General features: G+C 38.0%; 2 protein-coding genes across 2 annotated transcripts in view; one reads left to right on the plus strand and one right to left on the minus strand.

Annotated features, from left to right (window-relative positions):
- Window positions 1-787: 787 nt before the first annotated feature.
- apol (apolipoprotein L) lies at window positions 788-9,683 on the minus strand. The gene is made up of 4 exons (XM_032588477.1): window positions 9,416-9,683; window positions 4,322-4,915; window positions 3,498-3,617; window positions 788-2,904 (listed from the first exon to the last, which is right to left on the minus strand). The coding sequence occupies exons 1-4, from the start codon at window positions 9,427-9,429 to the stop codon at window positions 1,938-1,940; spliced, it is 1,695 nt and encodes a 564-aa protein (XP_032444368.1). The 5' UTR covers window positions 9,430-9,683; the 3' UTR covers window positions 788-1,937.
- Window positions 9,684-12,173: 2,490 nt separating this feature from the next.
- The window catches only part of cacng2a (calcium channel, voltage-dependent, gamma subunit 2a), a 57,246-nt gene continuing 49,757 nt past the window's right edge, over window positions 12,174-19,662 (plus strand). Inside the window, exon 1 of the mRNA XM_032588476.1 lies at window positions 12,174-13,809. Coding sequence (XP_032444367.1) covers window positions 13,584-13,809 — 226 coding nt within the window. The 5' untranslated portion in view covers window positions 12,174-13,583. The remainder of the gene's footprint in view (window positions 13,810-19,662) is intronic.

Consider the following 19,662-nt stretch of genomic DNA (forward strand, 5'->3'; position numbering starts at 1 on the left):
AATATGCCAAATAAATTAAAAAAACTGGCCTCACCTCATAAAGGAGAACACATTTCTCTACTATTCTAGTATTTTGACTTTACTTTTCACCCAACTCAATGGCAACAACCTCATACAGTCAATGTTTAGAGTGAGATAGTGTCATCAAGTCAAATAAAGTCATTTGAGTTAAAACTCCAATTTTAGTGACAAGTATTTTGTAATTTCATTATTAAATTTGTGACTCAAATCCACCTGGAGTTCAGGTAATATAACTCAGAAATGTTTTAATAAGCTACACAATCTATGTCAATTGAACAAAAATAATGTTTTTAGACAATAAAGACAATACCTCTCATTTAATTTGGGGAAATCTTAAATATTTATCATTTATTATGCAGTTGGGGTTGTGTAATCAGACTGATGAGCATCATATTATTCAGACCAAATGATAAATTGTGTGCAGCTTTAACGTTTTGACGCTCACCATAAACAACAGCTGCAAACTGATAAAGTTGAAGAGCAAATATTTCCCACAGCGTGAAGCGAATGTCTAACTTCTTCTGAGACAGGAAGTCTGACGCGTTCACATCCTGTGGTCAGATCGTTATCTACAGGCGTAAGAAAGTTCAACAGTTTATCTTTAATTTTAAACTCAAATCTAACAATATAAACTCACCATCCAAAAAAAATATATAAAATATATTTAAAAATATAAAATAACCATCCAAACTGAATGTTCAAGCTGTTTCATGGTGTGAATGTAACATGGTGTGGGAAGCATCTGAGAAAAATAATGAAACAATGCTGCTGCTGACATTTTATTTAACCATTGATGAAGTTAGTAAGGTATTTTACATATTTTCCACTAAATGATTTCCATATTTATATTCTCTACATGTCTTTGGCTCCTCAAACCCGTTACTGAACATTCATACGGAGAAACATTACGTATTTTTCTCTGTCCTGCAGGTGTGGAAGCAGACTTTTACAGTGTTTTCTTCATAGACTCTTATTTTCTCCTTTTGTTTTCATTATTCCTCCTTTCTTTTCCATCTCTGTTGCATCTGAAATAAACCCAAAGAAATTTCTAATCATATTTTATACATACAGCTCTGAAAAAGTGAACCCGTTAAAAACCTCCATGTTATTCACCAAATGTTGATTTCTGAACTCTTCCTGAGTTAAACCTGAGTATTGTTGTTTCTAAATGAATATGAACTTGTTTTCTTTGCTTTACTGAAATCACTGCGTCTTTTTGTTACTTTGAATTTGTTCTTTGAATTTCACAGACATGTCAGTAGTTCATAGAATAAAAGAACAATGTTCATTTTACTCAAACATAAACCTATAAAGATTAAAATCTGAGAAACTGATCATTTAAGATAATTCTTTCCAGAGCTCTGTAATCAAGTGAAACATTATAGTGAAGCTGTAATGCTCCATTTGTAAATCTGTTAGTTTTCTCCTTAGCATTTAATGAATATCAAACTGCTGGACAGAAAATATTAAATTAATTTTCTTTTTTAAAAGATGTTTTGGATTTCAATGCATTTGCAGAAATTACGCTTTATTAAGGATATATGAAAAAAACTAATTTAAAATAATATAGAAGAATTCAAATCTTTTAATTTCATCATAAATTACAGGATTAGCAGCATATTTAGTTTCCCTGCAACATGTCAGTGATGATGACCAGCAGCAATAAGATACAATCCTGTAAAATAAAAGTTTTTCTATTAGTGCCATTTTGTAAATAATTAAACTTTTAATGGAAAGTTGCATTAAAAGTGCATCAGAAGAATCAACTTTGCATTAATAGAGTCATCATTTACACTTTTAAATGATGACTCCTCACACCAGTCAAACATTGGACTCCTTCATGTTCGTTCAGTTTTATGTTTATGACAGAGTCGTATCAGTTTTATGCACAACCCTTCAGATGAAGCGTCAGCGGTTTATTCCTCGTTTCCCATCCCAGCGTCGGGGTAAAACGGCGTTTCCAGCACGGCCTCCTTCTTCCCGGACGTCGGCACGCCGGCGCTCAGCGATTCGTGGATCTTCCTCCACGACTCCATCTCCGAGCTCCACAGAGCGGACCGGGCTCTGATGAACTTCGACACCTCGGACTCGCTGCCTCTGGCCAGACTGATGCTGTCCTTGCAGATGAAGATGATGTCCATGCCGAGGAAGAGCGCGTTGACGGCGATCAGGCCGGCTCTGGCCGACTTGGAGGCGGCCAGCGATCCTTTAACGGCGGCCTGACCCACATCTGGGATGTCCGACGCCAACCGGGGAAGACTCCGCACAGCGCTCCCCTCCTGAGCCACCACCTTCCCGGCGCTGGCCACAACCTCCTCGGTTTTTAACAGTTTCGCAGCAGAAGCTAAATCAACGATTGAATCAATGCTTTTCCCGACTGTCCCCAATTTACAAACAACTTTCCCAGCTCCCAGAACCACGTCGATGCCACTGGTTTCCATTTTGGTGATGGTTTGTTGCATCACATCTTCCAGACATTCCTGCAGCTTCGTCACGTCGTCCATGAAGCTCTGGAAAACCTCGCTGGCTTTCTTCTGGTGTGTGCGGTTGACGCCCACCTCAGTGGCGGTGGTGACGATGCTGTTGACCCCGCTGGTGACCCCCATCCCGATCCCCGTCATGGTCAGGGCGAGAGACACTCCGGCCGTGACCGGGATCAACGCCAAGCCGACGATGGAGAGGACGCCGCCGACGGCGCCCACGGAGCTGCCCACCACGCTGGAGATCTTGGCTCCTTTGTTCATGCTGTCCAGCTGGACGGCGTTCGCCTCCAGCTCGCTCAGGAACGCCGCCATCCGCGGCTCGCGCTTGCTGAACTCCTCCGTGAAGTCGTGATGCGAATCGTCCTGGAACAGGAAGACGGTTCGAAAGTTTGGATCCGTCCTGAGACCAGAAGAGAAAACGGATAATTTAGATATTTCACTCAAAATATTCATTATTTGGAACAGGAAGTGAAATATCCTCCACTGTCCTTTAGGGTTCGGACGCTTTTCCCACAAATTCAAGGACTTTTCAAGAACTTTCAAGGTAAGTTTTCACATTTTTCCAGCCCCACATTTTGGAGATAAAAAAATAATACAAATGAATTAAAGAAGATATTAGGGTAATAGTAAGAAATTATTTAAAAGAAAAAAATAACAGAATAAAGTCGTACAAGAATAAAGTACTAATTTTATGAGAATAAAATCAAAATAATACAAGAATATTCAAAATATTTTGAGAAGAAAGTCATGATATTACTTTACAATAAATATGTATAAAACAAACACAGTTAACCCCTTAATTGGCGGCAAAAGAAGGCAGAGTATTCAAACGAACTAGATTTGTCCCCTGGATGGGACACCGCCAGTTAAAGGGTTAATAAATACCACAATATAAGAAAATAAAATAATGAGTTGAAATGAAATGTCTAGTTTTTCCTCCAGAAGCTGCTTCAGGTTGATCTTTTGTTGTTATTCAGGGATAAAATCACAAACCTGATTTGATGAAGCTGGTTAATGTGATCCAACATCCTCTGAACATCATTTTCAGGTAAATCCTCGCCGAGGTTCACCTGAGCTTCACCCATCAAATTTAAGGAAACGTCACTGAAGCAGCTGTTAAAGACACAGTGACACGTTTTAACAGGAAGTCGAAGTTCAGGACATCAACCACCAAAACGGAAAAACTGACAGAGACTCACAGCAGAGACGGGTTAGTTCAGCGGCTGAATCCAAATGCACACATAAGATTTTTTATTTGCTAAAGGAAGCATAAAAAATGTTTCCTTGAAGCAGTCAGGATCGGTCTGTGGCCTATAAACCGATACGTTCACTACACTGTTTGCACAAACTCATTCTGAGGTAGTGAGAATTTATTCTGCTCAGGTTGGAATGAGCCGTTTTAGGGCGTCAACAGATGCACAATTACACAAATGTGCATCTTTGAAAAGCATTAGTGGAGCCTTCTGCACAACCAACAAGAACGCAGCAAGTGGTTTTTGGATGACAAAACAACAATAAAACACTTTTCGTTATGCACGAAAGAAAGCACAACAAAATTTTTAAAATAGCAACTCTCAAAGTCAGGTCAAATAATTGAATTAAATAATAATAAATAAGTATATCTTAATGGATATAAAATATGGAAGTAAAGGAAAAATAAATGAATAAATAAAATTGTGCAAAATGTGAAGTTTTCACAATAGGTCCCGTTTAAAAGATTTCAAAATAAAATAATGCTTCATAAGTGATGCAGCACTTTGTGTTGAATCCCAATGAAACACGTGGAGGATTCTGGTTCCAGATCTTAACTTTGTTACCTTTTCTCCATCTTGTCACAGATTTTCTTGGCGGTCTTGATGTATCGGTCCAGCTGGTGAGCCATCACATCCACATTCTGGAGTTTAGGCAGGAAGAAGACGCCGGCGTCTCTCTTAAACACCAGGAGCAGCGGGCAGATGAGACGCGCGGCGGTGACGACCGCCCGGACGCCGTCGGCGCCGACGTCTCCAGGCAGGTGAAGCGTCTGGTTCTCTGCGAAGACGTGCAGCGAAGTGACCGCCAGCTTCTCCACCGCATCCAGGAAGCAGGCGAGCTTCTGCAGCCCGTCCAGCGTGTCGCTCAGCACCGCCGCCAGCTCGCCCTGCAGCTCCTCCAGCCGGCTGTCCGCCGTCAGACCGCTCACCTTGTTCTTCATGTACTCCACAAACGCCTTCCCTTTCTGCTCCGACTGAGTGACGTGGCTGATGTTTAGGTTCACCTTGTCCGCTCTGTCCTTGATGTCCAGCATCATGTCTAACTCGGTTTCCCTCCACAGCATCCATTTGGAGAACATGGCACAGAATCCGCTGGCCAGCTGCGTGGAGGCCAGCGTTTCTGAGACGTAGCGGCTCAGAGCCTCCGCTAGCTCCTTCCTGTGGAACGAAACACAAATTATATGTCAAAATTAACAACAGAAGAGAAAAACTAGAAAATTTCGGAAGAAATTTAGCCGGGGCCTGCCAAGGCGCGCCCGTGGGTCTGGGCCCGGCGTTGTCACGCTACAAATCGGCATCGACGCTAAAGAACGCCGCAACGTAATCAGTGGCATGCGGAGAATCGCAAGAACGTTAAGTGAGGCGGACGTGCACCATTCAGTATTATAAAGTAAGTATATCAGCTAAAATCAGCAGAAACGCTAATGTTAGCGTCATTGCTTTCATCAGTATGTGGGAAATCACTAGGATATTTTCTGTAATTGATTTACTCCATTCAGTATACTAAACATTGCTAAAAAGTACAATAAATAGCTAATAGCTTATTGAAGCTAAAATGCTAACGCTAATGAACCTTGCATGGAACTGTTTAGTAACAGTTCAATGCTCATAAACTGCAGGAAGGCAGTTCATTAGCATTTACCTAATGATTGTCACAAATATAAATTTTCAATAACGCACACACACAACATATTACAGTTTAAAAATATATATTGACCTTATGTTAAAGATTTCTACAAACTTTTTACAGGTAAAGTTTACAATGAACCAAAATTACAACATTTAAAGAATACCATAAATTTAAGAATCTAATGTCTCTGCAATAAAAAGAAATTGCTATCTTTTTTATTTTTAAACAACACCTCATATTGTTAAATAACTGATTTTATGTATTCAAGTTTTAAATATTACATTTGAGTTTGCATGGATGTAAAATTACTGCTCAGTTTAAAAATTATAGTATTTTTAAACTGAGCAGTTTAAAAATATGCTCAGTATTTTTAAGCTGCTCAGCTAAACTTCGCTCTTTAGCTCGTTAGCTTGTCGATGTTTCAGTTTTATTCGCTGGGAAAATTATTCTTTGTCTGCTTTGAAGATAAGCAGACAAATAATAAAAAACAAGTTTTGATATTAACTCTCAACTTCATTCACAAAACTTTTTCGTTATTTATTACACAACGAACATGCATTTCACATAAGAACAAAACAATGAGGTGACGTTTCCTGTCCTTGAACACAACGCTGATCCCTCTTCACCCTGTCACCAACTCACACACATCCTCATTGTGTTGTGTTCTGTAAATAAACAAAACACAAGCAAAATCAATAAACTATATGCATATTCCAGTATACTGAGTTTTGGTTTTACATTCATTCTATTTAAATGTAGTTTGTTTGTGCTTACCAATGTTTTCTGTCCGGATGTCAGGCACCGTTTTCCCCTGGTCAGTTCGTCGATGTCTGGTTTTAGTTCTATTCTGTGGCAATCCGCAAAACGGCGTGTAGGTTTTCGTCAGTAATGCGCGATCTGTGCTTGGTCTTGTTTAAAGTCATTATTGAAAACATCTGTTCGCACAGATAGGTGCTTCCAAACATGGACAAAACACGAGCTGCATGGAGTCGAAGCTGTGGCATCAAATCAGGGGGCAGTAGACGGTAAAAGTCCTCGATTGAAACATCACGGGACTTCGCTCTTTAGCTTGTTAGCTTGTCGATGTTTCAGTTTTATTCGCTGGGAAAATTAATAATCAGCTTGAGGTGACTCTGCTGCACTCTAGTGGCGAGAAGCCGTAATGTTGGTTGGTAAGAATCGGAAGGCATTATGGGATATGTAGTTTGTAGTCAATTCGTGCTCAAAACCTATTTTAAGTCAATCAATGGGGCTGTAAAACGGTGGTAGGGGGGAGAGGGCCACATAAAATGACGTAGCGGGCCACATGTGGCCCGCGGGCCTTGAGTTTGACACATGTGCAATAGAGGATCTATCTGCTGCTCATGCAAAACAGTCTATTTTAATCCCATGTGTAATAGTCATTGGGTTAAATCAGTTATATAATGCTGAAAACGCAAGTAGTTGATGTAAAAATATTCAAGGCTTTTATTTTGAAATTTTCATCAAGCTTAATTTTAAATTGCCACACTAATCCCATGTGTAACAATTGCTGGGTTAAATCAGTTATATAAAGCTCAAAAGAGCAATTTTCTGATGTAAAAATATTCAAGGCTTTTATTTTGAAATTTTTGTTAAGCTTCATTTCAAAGGGCCAAACTAATCCCATGTGTAACAGTTACTGAGTTAAATCAGTTATATACAGCCCATAGCAGCAATTAGTTCTAAAGGCCAGTTCAGTCCTGATCTGTTTCAACTGAGGATAGATAGAACTACAGCGATGCGTATTTGTAGTCCTAATCAGCAGCCAATAGCCTCTTGAGTTCCGTTGCTATGTTAAATAAGTTTCACACCAAGGTGTGAAGTGTTAGTGAAAGAGCCTGAGAGCCTCAGAAAATCCTGTCGCATGACTTTGCTCTGAAGCACCGTGACAGAAAACCGTACGGTCTAGATAAATTTCGAAAACATTTTACCGGAGCAGACAGGCGTATCAATGTCAGGACCGATTTTGATACTAATCGTGCGATATTTGTGGGCGTGATGGCGATTTCAAAAATGATTTGGGCTGAAAAAGTTGTCTTCATCTCTCACTCTAAGCAGCCAGAGACACACTCTAACTTTAGGAAAAATGAGAAACTTTGGGTCGCTTAGAGACAAATTGTGGACAAACCGTAACTGGTATCGACGAGCCGTCTTCACTTTCGAAGAGATCACAGACGTATCTACAAAATGAAATTTGAATGGCATTTCTAGGTGAATTTGTGACGACACAGAAAATCCTCAAAAATAGGGTATTTCTAGGATTTTTCCCATTGACTTATAATGGGGGTTTTTTCGTAGTTTTTTGCGAATTATGTCGCCACGTTAAGCCCAAATCCCACCAAAAGTAATAGCTGGAATGGCGTGAATTTTCTGCACGTTTTGATACCTCATTTGTAGGTGTGCACCCAGCGGTACGAGCCGCATTAACGGTTACGGAAGAAAAATAAAGAAGAAGAAAGAAACACTTTCTCCGACAATAGCAATAGGTTCCTGCCATTGCTTTGCATGGCAGGCCCCAATAACATGTTCAAACGATGAATATTACATTTTTACAACGGCATATACAGGGCATTGGAGATGAAAAAGAAGCAGGTCATTTTTACCAAAAAATATTTTGAGTTCTCAGAAATTTTCCAGTAAGAAAGAAGGAAGTTTCTGAATTTTAAGAGTGAAAAATATGATTTAAAATCATTTGAAATTCAGAAATTTTCAAGTTTTTTCTAGAAAATTTCTGAGATTAATCTCAAAACTGTGGAGATTTTTCTTTAGATCTCAGAAATTTTCTTTAAAAAATCGGAAATGTTGAGATTAATCCCAGAAATCTTCTAAAAGGAAAAAGATTTTTTGATATTTTTGAATTTCAATAGTCAAAATTTTTAACTTTTGACATTTCCAAGATTTTTATAGAAAATTTCAGAGTTTTTTCTATCAATTTTTTTACTTTAATAGCTCAGAGATCTCATGTTTTTTGAAGAAAAGTCAGAGTTTTGGGGGCAGAAATTTGCTCCTTTTTTCTCTTTAATGGCCCAAATATGCAGACAAACATACATAAGTGCAAATATTTCTAAATTAGAACCACTGGGAATAAAAATCTAAATTAACAATTCTAGAGGGACTTATTAATGTGAAACTATTATTTAGTTTTAAGGACTCATCAAATGAATATTTTTACAGTTTATTAATGTTTTATCTTTACATTCTGGCTCTTGAAAACATTAATCAGAATTAAAATCAGTTTGACACCCAGACATAAAGTATTGCCACATTATTGTTCATTCCACACATAAATGTGGAATTAAAATACAGTGTAAACCACAACACTGGTTCTTATAAAGAGAGAAAATACAAAGACTCAACAGAGACTGAGGCTGAAGCCTCAAACTGCAGTAAATGCAGTAAAGCTGAACTGAATAACCTGCAGAGTAAATTCTCACCACCATCTTTTCACTTCCTTGTCTTATAAAAGCCTTTTTTTACTCCTGACACCGTCTGAAAACTGGTTATGTTCAAAACATGAGTGGCACTTTAGACATGAGAAGCTTCTAGTTTCAACAACAGGATGGTTATCTTTTATTCCAACTTTTCATTACATTCCTTTATATTATTACCTTTTTAATATTTTCAGGATTTAAAGCCCTTTCAATGAAGCGTCTTGATGAAATATAAACTTTTCTTTACGTTAGTCGCGTTCAGTTCCAGGAAATGACCACTAGATGTCCCCAAATCTCACTGAACTGAGCTCAGATCAAAGTTTGTCCCAAATTAATCTAAAAATAAAACTTCAGCATTCATACTTTTAATTCGTCACTGTGTTACTACAGACATGTGGCGCTTTATCTTCTCCATATGAAGAGTTTAAAATTTATTTTAAAGCCTTTCAGTTCGCGATAAGAGCTGAGTAAAGGGAAAGTTGCGTAAAAATCAATCGGTTATTGTTTGTTAGTGAAGATATTACATTTTATTCAGCGTCTTTCTCTCAGTTCAGTTTGTCTGTGCGCTTCTCTTACCTTGCTGCAGACATATTTTCTCCTCTTCCTGTTTTATTCCTGCATGAATAAAACAAAAATCTCCGAGCGGACAGAAGATTTTATGCGGAGTTACGGAGCTGAACCTGCAAACTGAGCCTCGGTGAGAAAGTTTCTGGTTTGACCTGCATATCTGAGCTCGGTTTCGTTTTCCGTTCCTCCACATCAGCAGGTTGAACCGCACCCACCCGCGTTAACCCGTTCAGCCCCGCAGTCAGCGGAGCCGCGTCTGTTTTGCTGCTACAGATGAAAACAAAGCAACTTTTCAGTCCCACACAAACCAGCGGAACTCCAACAGCCAATCAGATAAAACCAGCTAACTACATCAACCAATCACAGAAAGGGGTTTCTCCCACTCAATATTTCAATAGATTCTTTGTTCCGTTCAAACAAACCGGTTTATTATTATTATTAAATCTTTTATAACTGTCTGGGTGCGCCCCATTTGTCAGCCGGCTCGCGGAGCGGCGCAAAGCGGAGTCTACAGATTTTATGATGTTTTGTTGAATTACAGTCACGTTGTCATGAAATAAAAACGTTACGTTGCTCTGACAGTTCAGTTTGACATGATCAGGAAAACCCCGCCCACATTTTCAGCGCCATTTCATTGCCAGGTCATCCGCCGGCTGACAGTAAACAGGCATATATCATAATTTTCTCACTTTTTCAGTTGCGGATGCCTAAAGATGGTTCATTTTTTTTTAAATAAACGGGACCGTTTGTAAAGTTACAAAGTAAAAAAACATAAGATCAATATTGGAAAATGTGTATTATCTGAAAATAGTCTCCATATGTTTGCTTCAAACTTTTGAAATGATTCAGGAAGTAGCTGTACAAGCCGCCAACGCTAGAGGGCGCCGCAGATTCTGCCAAAGTGTTTTTCACATGACTGAAGGCTGGAGAGACGGAGAGATTAATTTAGGATTAAACTGACAGTTTAACGAGTTTATAAATAATACAGCATTAGCTGCAAATGTAAGGAACTTAGCTTTTTTTAAAACTTGTACTCAAGTAAAAGTAAGAAGTAATCATCCAAGAAATTACTCAAGAAAGAGTAAAAAAGTATTTGGTAAAAAGTAACTGAAGTACTGAGTAACTGATCAAATTATCAATCATTTATTATTTAAAAAATACATCATCAGATGAACCAAAATAAAAAATTAAGTGGAAATTTTGGTATTTTTAGGACCAAAATGACAATAATTCATATAAGTAACAAAAAATAAAACAAAATCAGGCAAACAAAAAATTCCCAAATCAGTTTCTTCCATCTAACAAAAACTGCAGGTGTTGAATTTATGGTCAAAACATTTTTGTTTTTCATTCAGTGGGTAGAAAATCCAGAAATTTGACTCAAGTAAGAGTAGAAATACTTCATAATAAAAACACTCAAGTAAAAAGTATAGTGTAGTAAAAATACTCTAGTTACTCAGGTAAATGTAACTAGTTACTCTGCACTGTGTCAGACACTCTGGGTGGAAACGCTGCTGACTTGGCAACGTTTCCACAAACCAAATGGCTCTGAGGAGACGTAACTTCATACAGGAAGTAAATCTGTTTAAATAAAAAAGACCGTCATAATTAAAGTTTTTTTCATCTCATTAGGAGATATGTCCTATAAAAATTAACTTAACAAAACAAAATAGGGAGAAAAAGATTCATATTTACAAAAAAATCAAAAGTTTAGTTTAAGTTTAAAATGAAAACAGTAAAATTGAGATTAAAAAGATTTTATGTCTGTTTCTGTTATAAGGAAGGAAGGAAGGAAGGAAGGAAGGAAGGAAGGAAGGAAGGAAGGAAGGAAGGAAGGAAGGAAGGAAGGAAGGAAGGAAGGAAGGAAGGAAGGAAGGAAGGAAGGAAGGAAGGAAGGAAGGAAGGAAGGAAGGAAGGAAGGAAGGAAGGAAGGAAGGAAGGAAGGAAGGAAGGAAGGAAGGAAGGAAGGAAGGAAGGAAGGAAGGAAGGAAGGAAGGAAGGAAGGAAGGAAGGAAGGAAGGTTTGTTTTATGTGAGTTTATCAAAATTTTTCGTCTCTATCTGTATTTTGCTGCTTTTTAAAAATAAATTTGATCACAACCAATCAAAAAAAGTCACTAAGCAAATTAAGTTTAGTTTTTCCTCAGATTATTGTTGGCTGCAGTTATGAAACAGTTTGTTGTGAAGGAGACAGAACATCCTGTTCCAGCACCAGGAGGCCGATTTACTGCTTTCACTGAAATGTTTTAGTTAAAATATAAATTATATAAAGTATTTTAGTATTAATAGGACTACTTTGATAATTATTTGTTGAGATATTTTGTGTAACTTTAGAGGAAAATAGGATTTTTAAGGACAAGAGGGCATTCGCTGTTTTTATCAGTTGTAGTTACAATGTTTGGCCAGCAGAGGGAGACAGAGTCCACAGAGGGGGCGCTGCAGGGAGCTGTCCTTTCAGCACCACTCTGCTTACAACAGCGACTTAACTGCTTAAATATCCGACATTCAAAGATACAAATGTACATTTTATCATCAGATGAAACATTCAATGCCTGAATAAAGTGAAAATCTTTACATTTTTGTTCATATTTGCGGTTTTATCAGTTATTTGTTCGGAAGTAAGTGAAGTTGGATGTGCTTCAGAGAGCACGCTGCAACAATTGGGTCCAGAAATGCGTAAATCTCACCCACTAATTTTCACTATTTACCAAAAAAACTGAACCAGAAGAAGAGGAGAAGATCCCCCCAGCAGATGTTTTTATTATTTTATTATTTTTTTATGCGTTTCCGGACGAGCTGCAGAGCGGCAGAACTGCTCTCACTGAGCGGAGAGGAGCCGAAGTGAGCGTGTGAACGCACACATCGTGACAACACCAGCACAGTCTCCCTCTCCTGATTGTGTAATATAGATTTTTTTTTCTCTTCCTTCCTCCTCTCTTCCTACAAAAGCGAGCAAACCCGCATCCATCCGTGAGCGCAAAGGAAGAGGAGAGGAAGAAGAGGAGGAGGAACCAGAGGAAGAGGAGGGGGAGCATTGCAACGTTCATCCGAGCTCCTTTTTTCTTTTTTCTTCTTCTTCTTCCCAATACATGGCGCAAGGGCTACTACACAAGCGGGACTGTCCTGGGTGTGATCCCGCCGCGGTGAATTTGGATACCGGAGCAGCGGCGGCTTCATCAGCAGCAGCAGCATCATCTTCCTCCTCCTCCTCCTCCATCGGCGCCCACTCTGACTCCCCGTCCTCCTGGCTCTTCTGTCGGCTTTATGTCGAGTGATGGTCGGCTTGCCTTGCCGGATGCGCCCCGCTCTCTCCGGATCGTCGACGGCCGAGCCTCCTCTGACCGCAGACCCCCATTTTCGGCGGAAACCTGCCCAGAGCTCTAAGGCTCCATATGGAAACTGGAGACCAAAATTTTAGAAAAAAGGAAAATCTGAGCGGTTAATTATTATTTATTTATTTATATTTTGTATTATTTCCCCCCCTTCCCTCCCTCCATTCTTATTATTTCTGATATTTCTGTTTTCCTGGCCTGCCGATGAATTAATTCATCATTGATTTCCTCATTTCCATCGTGTTGATTTGAGAGATTGTTCCTGGGAAGAGGACTTGAATTGTTTACTCTCTTCTGTTAAAACGAGAGAAATGCCTTCCGTCATTCATTTATGACCCTCAACCGACTAACAAACCCTCTAGAATATAATAATTATTAGTAATATTAGCTAACAGTGCAGTGATACTGAGCTGTAAGCTGATCTCATGTGAATCCCGCTCCAGCCTTTAGGAAGCAGGTTTGTTTTGAGCCTCTTCAGGTTTTAACTCATTTCTGTAACTCCGTGTTTTTATCCACATTTGCAGCGTTTCTCGCTGCATGTGGGGGCTACCTCTGCAGCTACAGGCCGTGTCGTTTTCCGCTTCCTGTTAGAGGAAAAAGTGAAACCCGCAGCAGAGGGAGAGACATTCCTGCCTCTTCCTCTCCATAAACCCTAAATTTAGTCGTTCATTTTTTCTCTCTTGGAGGTCCTCACCCAACGCAACCATAAGGTTCCTACCGCATCCTCCTCCTCCTTCCTCCCTCTCCTTCCGCTCGAGTCTAGCCCGTTTTTTCGGCTTGGTTTGGTCCCGCAAATTTTCAAATATTTACTTCCTGTACATCAAGAGGAAAGGGGGTCCCCCTTTCATGGAATGCGGAAACATGGGTCTGTTCGACCGCGGAGTCCAGATGCTGCTGACCACGGTGGGCGCCTTCGCGGCCTTCAGCCTCATGACCATCGCGGTCGGCACGGACTACTGGCTGTACTCCCGCGGCGTCTGCAGGACCAAGTCGATGAGCGAGAACGAGACGAGCAAGAAGAACGAGGAGGTGATGACCCACTCGGGCCTGTGGAGGACCTGCTGCCTGGAAGGTAGGAAGTCAGAGGCTCGCAAACTTTTCCGCGTCTGGAGCTTCCGGGATGCTCGCGCAACTGGTAGTTTAACTTCTGCAGCGTTTCAGTCGATGCAGAAGCAGCACAGCGGAATGCAAAGTCTGAGCAAGTATTAGCTTCTACCGCTGGTTTGGTTTTCTTGGGATTTCAGATTTAGTTTTTGGGTCATGATGGGTTTTCCGGACACATTCTGGCGATTTATGGCACAATCAAGTAACTACACTGGAAAACTGCAATATTTACCAAGTACATTTGAAGTACTTTTGTAGTTTCTATGTTTGAAATAAGACCAAAGTAACTTTTCAGCAAGATATAAGAGCCTGTTGTAAAGCAATAACTCCTTAATCTTGGTTTTAAAAGTAGTTTATGGGAGAAATGTCTGATGAGAGAAATAATCTCCCAGTGGAGCTAATATTTGTTTTAATATCAAGATTAAAGAGTTATTGACTTAAAGCAAGTTGCTTTATCTTGTGAAAAGTTAGTTTTGTCTTATTTCAAGTGTAATAGAAACTAGATAAAAGTGCTCACTTCTGTTACCTTATTCTGATTTGCTCTGTTTTTTGTTGCTGTGTTGCTTTATCTTGGATTTCAAACTTGCTTTTGTTCGTATTTATGAATGTATGATGTGTTTTCCAGACACATGGTGCCATTTTATAGTACAATCAACTAACTACACTGCAAAAACACTAAATTTTACCAAGTACTTTTTATCTGGTTTCTGGAGTAAATATCTTAGTTCACTTGAAATGAGACAAAACTAATCTAGAAGTAACATTTCAATAAGATAAGAAGTTTATTTTAACTAAATATTTTATTTGTTCTGGTTCCAGTGGCTGAATTTTTCACTTGTGACAAAACTTTGTCTCCATGTTATGAGTGAAAAAATCTGCCATTGAATCAAGAACTTTTTCATCAATATTAAGTAACTATAGACTTAAAACAAACTTGTACTTCTTGTTGAAAATTTGCTTGTAAGTTAGTTTTGTCTTGTTTCAAGTGAACTAAGATATTTGATGTAGAAACTAGACCAAAACTATTTGGTGATATTTTATTTTTTTGTGGTTAAGATGCATCTGTTGTGAAATGTAAATATTGATCGTAACAAGCAGGAGGTTAAGGAAAATGTTACTCTAAATAACTTTACAGTAACGTTCTGTAAAGTTGCACAAATCTTGTAACAGCACAAATCTTAGTTTTTTGTCTTTAAATGAAACAATCCAGAAAAGAACAACTTCATTTTGAGGATTCAGAGGATTTTTATCTGTAAGAAGAGAGAAAAACTCAGCCTGGCCGTTGCTTCCTCTGCAGCTCGACTTAAATCTCACTTTCTGCTCAGCCTGGGATTTCTCCCATTCACTGGGATTCCCTCCGGTAGATTTTCTATAATCAGGGAACGGAAGAAGTTTGCTGATCAAATAACGTTAATTTTTCTGCGCTATTTTTATTTGTAGTTTAGAAACAAACGAATCCGTTCAGTCCGAGTCGGAAATAAAATAATATTTAAGCTCTGTGCTTAAATATTATTCTATCAGTCAAATCAAATCAGGTTTTATCTGCCAAATTACATCAATATGAAATGATGTCATATTTTACCATTTTGTAGTTTAAATCCTGCGACAACCGGCCCTTTAAGGATTTGACCCCAAATGAAAATGAGTTTAAAGTTTTTAATCCAAAGAGTCAATTTTCCCCTCAGTTCAGTGAAATGAAAATATTCTGATCTTTTGTGAATAAAAGAAAACTATATTTTAAACGTTAGTTGGTTTTATATCGTAATTATTGCAGACAAATTAAGAGCTGATTGAAAGAGATATAAATATGACCTATTATTACAATTATGTTATTAAATATTATTTTAGCAATCAAATCAAAGCCGTTTTTATCTGCATTAAATCAGTGATACTTAATTTTAAGTGTTTCATCAAATGCAGAAACATTATTTATATTTTATTGGTTTGTTAATGGATAATTTTATCACTAAATTCTGCTAAAACCGACTCTTTAAGGACCTTCATGATCCTGATTTGGTTCAAAGTGAAAATAAGTTTCTGATTTAAACATTTATTGATGTTTCCAAAGTTCATCTAAGAGGAAAAACAACTCAGACTCAGGGAAACATGAAGTGATGAAAACTTTCTTAACTGAGCATTTAACAAATTAATCTGACAAAGAAAAGTTATTTATTTATTCATTAGTGTGAAACTAAACACAAATATTTGTGGATCAACGAAGCAAAACTTTACATTTAGGAAGTTAAATCTCTGTGACTAAATATGTACGTTTAAAATCTTCTGTAGGTTTTTGAAAGAAATAATATTAATTGTTTAAATGCATTTTTTATTTACAAAACTGTAAGTAGAAATCTTGATTTGTAGATTAATTTCTGATTCTTTATCTCAGCTGTGAAACAATTCAGGGTTGGATTATTAAAGCAATCTGAAACCGTGAATTTATCCAGATTAAATAGGAAAATATGGATTAATTTCATAATGATTTATTGTGTAATATTCCCTATATTTTTACTCTAATGAAGGAAAGCTGCAGGTGAAGCTGCTGTGACTCAGGATTAGCAAATTTATTCCAGAAACATTAAATAATACCAAGTATTTCTGGTTTCTGGAGCAAATTTCTTATTAATCTTTAAATAAGACAAAACAAACTCACAAGTAACTTTTAAGAAAGATTCAGGAGTCAATAATTCCTTAATATTAATGAAAACGTATAAGTTCAACATTTTTCTCACATTATAAATGAAATAATCTACCAGTGGAATTAGAACCTTTTCATCAATATTAAGGATTTATTTAGTCAAAACAAGCTCCTGTATCTTGATGAAAAGTTACTTGTAAGTTTGTTTTGTCTTATTTTTTAAAAATTAGCTGCAGAAACCAGACAGAAATACTTGGTGAGATTTTGTGTTTCTGCGTCTGGAGCTAAACGTCGTGTTACTGTAGAGGTGCAGCGATGCTCTGCTGGTCGTTTGGAGCTGACCTGCCTGACAGCCATGATGACAGCAGCAGTAGCTGTCATGCGACCTCTGACCTGTCTCCAGCCTCGCCTCCTGAGCTCAGGTTTCCAGACGACCTCTAGGGTCGCCCTGTCAGACGGAGGAGACGTGTTTCCTGTCATGACTCTGGAGGGAGGAGACAAACTTAACCTTGTGAGGCTGCAGAGTTTCAGGTCTGCAGGAAAATGTTGTTTTTTTTAGTTTGTTCTAAAACAATTAATCGATAACTGAAATAATCATCGACTAATTTAGTTTTTGATTAATTGTTAACTGGATTATACAAATCCAAAAAAGGCTGTTTGCTGAAAGAACAACAGAAGCTGTGTTCGATTTAACCATAAAGTTACGCAAATTGGAATTATGAAAATAAATTTGCACTCATATCTTTCGATAAAATGTTTTTGCAGGTTGTTTTTCAGCCGCATCATAATTGGTGTATTTCACAAAACTGAAATAGAAACACTTTTTTTTTCCGCATCACAGGAGTCACATGATAAAGAAGAGGATGTTACTACTGGCAGAAACGTCAAAGAAGACATAGACAGGAAGCAGTAGCAGGATTATGACATTGCGTGAACAAATTTATTTATGTGTGATTTTAATTGCATTTCTTATTCAATGGAAATTGTGAAATTGTATATTTTCAACCGTAGCAGAATATCAACAATGTCTTTAATGGAAACTCATCTAATGTTACATTTTGCATTTAAGGCCAACAAAAACTTTGTTTGATGAACCATTATGGGTTTTTTTTCTGGAGAGGATTAAACATGGTGGAGTTTAATTTGTCAGCTGACGCTTTGCAAACCTGGGTTATAAGTTCCAATCGATCGCGTCGCCTTGGGCTGGAGTCCAAATCTGTGTTACAAAAACAAACAAACAGAACTATGCTCTCAATTTACCCAGCGAGGTTCTGTTCTGGTCAGTCTGGTACCGGTTAGCCAAACGAGTCAAAGCTAACGAGACGCACCAATCAGGTTTTCACCAGCTTCTAATTTACTTTGAGGTCTAATTTTATTTCTAAGGATTAGAGAAGGTAAATTTAACAAACAATGATCCTAAAAGGAAGAAAACCATGTTGCAGATAGTTTGATTAACGTTGTAGTTTTGAACCCAACATGAAGAGATTATAGCGTTATGGCTGACTTTCATGACTTTCATCACTTTCATCATGATTGGAGCAGCAACACGACTCTAAATAGCAACACACCTCATTTTTGGTCTAGTTTATAACACAAATATCTTACTTGAATTAAGACAAAACTAGCTTAGTAGCATCTTTTCAGCAAGATTTAGGAGTTTGCTAAAAGTCAATAATTCCTTAATATTGATGAAAAAGTGAAATAATCTGCCAATACAACTAAATATTCTGTTACGTTTACATTTCAAAACAGAACCGGATGAAACGTGTTTTACATTCTGATCCGGGATCATTTCTCTTTCCGGTCCGTTTCTGTATCACTGGTTTTCGCTAAATGGTGACCAGTGGCGCCCTCTGCTGGACGGCGGCTAAACTACAACACTGAAAAGAAGATCTGGTGGATTTTATTAGTTAATTCATTGGAACCATTTTAATATAATCAGAGTTGTGTAGTTACTAGCTCCATTTACTTGAGTAACTTTTGGAAAAAAAATACTTTTGAGTATTTTTTACTCTTATTTGAGTAAATTTCTGTATTTTCTACCCACTGAATGAAAATCAAACATGTTTTAACCAAAGATTCACCAGACACAGATACACACATCTGCAGTTCTTAAGGTTTTATAAGTTTTTTATTGAAAGAAACTGATTTGGGAACATTTTATTTTGTTACTTTTTGTTACTTATATAAATTATTGTCATTTTGGTCCTTAAAATATCAAAATTTCCACTTAAATATATATTTTGGTCCATCTTATTATGTAATTTTTAAATAGTAAATGATTAATAATTTGATCAAAATGTGCTACTCTTACTTGAGTAGAGTACGGTACAAACCTCTGAATCTCATAAACTGTTAATCGACATTAATTACACCTGATCATCTTCTTTATGTATCAGAAACCAAACTGCTCTTCCACTTTGCTTCAGATGTGAGACAATGCGGTTGTTATTGTGCCGCTCGCAGGATTAATCACAGCTGGTCTGTAATTGCGGCAGCGACCGGCCTTCATCCAGGCCAAGTCGTTATTTAACCAGCAAACAAAACAAGCCAGTCAGGATGACATCAAAACGCTTCGCACTTTCAGCTCGCTGTGTTTCTGTGGCCCTGCTTCTGCATCGGCACAATCGAGCTCTTCCTTCGAACTGAGCGTGCATTTAGGCAGGAAATTAACCCAGATTTGTCATTTGTGATTCACGGATGCTGTTCAGCCCTGAAGGAGGAATGGGAGTGGAAAATCAGGGGCGCTGCGTTCACTTACCGGGGTCAGATTCATTTTAATTCTCATTCAAATGACTTCCTGTGCAGGAAATTGGGTCTTAAAAAGCTAGTAGGTCTGATTAGAGGTAGTTTAAGCTCCTTATATTAAAGAAATGCGTTGAAACAGCTGGAGAAACGCAGGCGACTTGCTGCAAACTCTGCTGTATTTCAGTCAAATCAGGTTGAATATTTCTGATGGTAATTATGTTTCAGTTTGCAGCTGAGTGCCTGGATGGCGAGTTTCCATCAGACATCATGTTTGGAGATTTCTTATTTTAATCGATTGTTTTTATCTTTTTTTTTTTCTAATAACGAAATGACAAGAGACAGAAATATTTTCAAAAAGTGGCTTTTATTTAAATCATAGTTTATGAGTTGCATGGCAGAGTTTTGGGGTCAGGCTACGAGAATTTATGTTTATTT

This window comes from Xiphophorus hellerii, chromosome 16 (genome assembly GCF_003331165.1).
Source record: "Xiphophorus hellerii strain 12219 chromosome 16, Xiphophorus_hellerii-4.1, whole genome shotgun sequence".
Classification (NCBI taxonomy): domain Eukaryota; kingdom Metazoa; phylum Chordata; class Actinopteri; order Cyprinodontiformes; family Poeciliidae; genus Xiphophorus; species Xiphophorus hellerii.

What these genes read in the sequence shown, in the direction of transcription:
- apol (XM_032588477.1), bottom strand. An exon ending in TGTGACAAGATGGAGAAAAG is followed by an intron (nt 3,618 to 4,321) that starts GTAACAAAGTTA and finishes TGTCTTTAACAG; the next exon opens with CTGCTTCAGTGACGTTTCCT. An exon ending in AACCAGCTTCATCAAATCAG is followed by an intron (nt 2,905 to 3,497) that starts GTTTGTGATTTT and finishes TTCTGGTCTCAG; the next exon opens with GACGGATCCAAACTTTCGAA.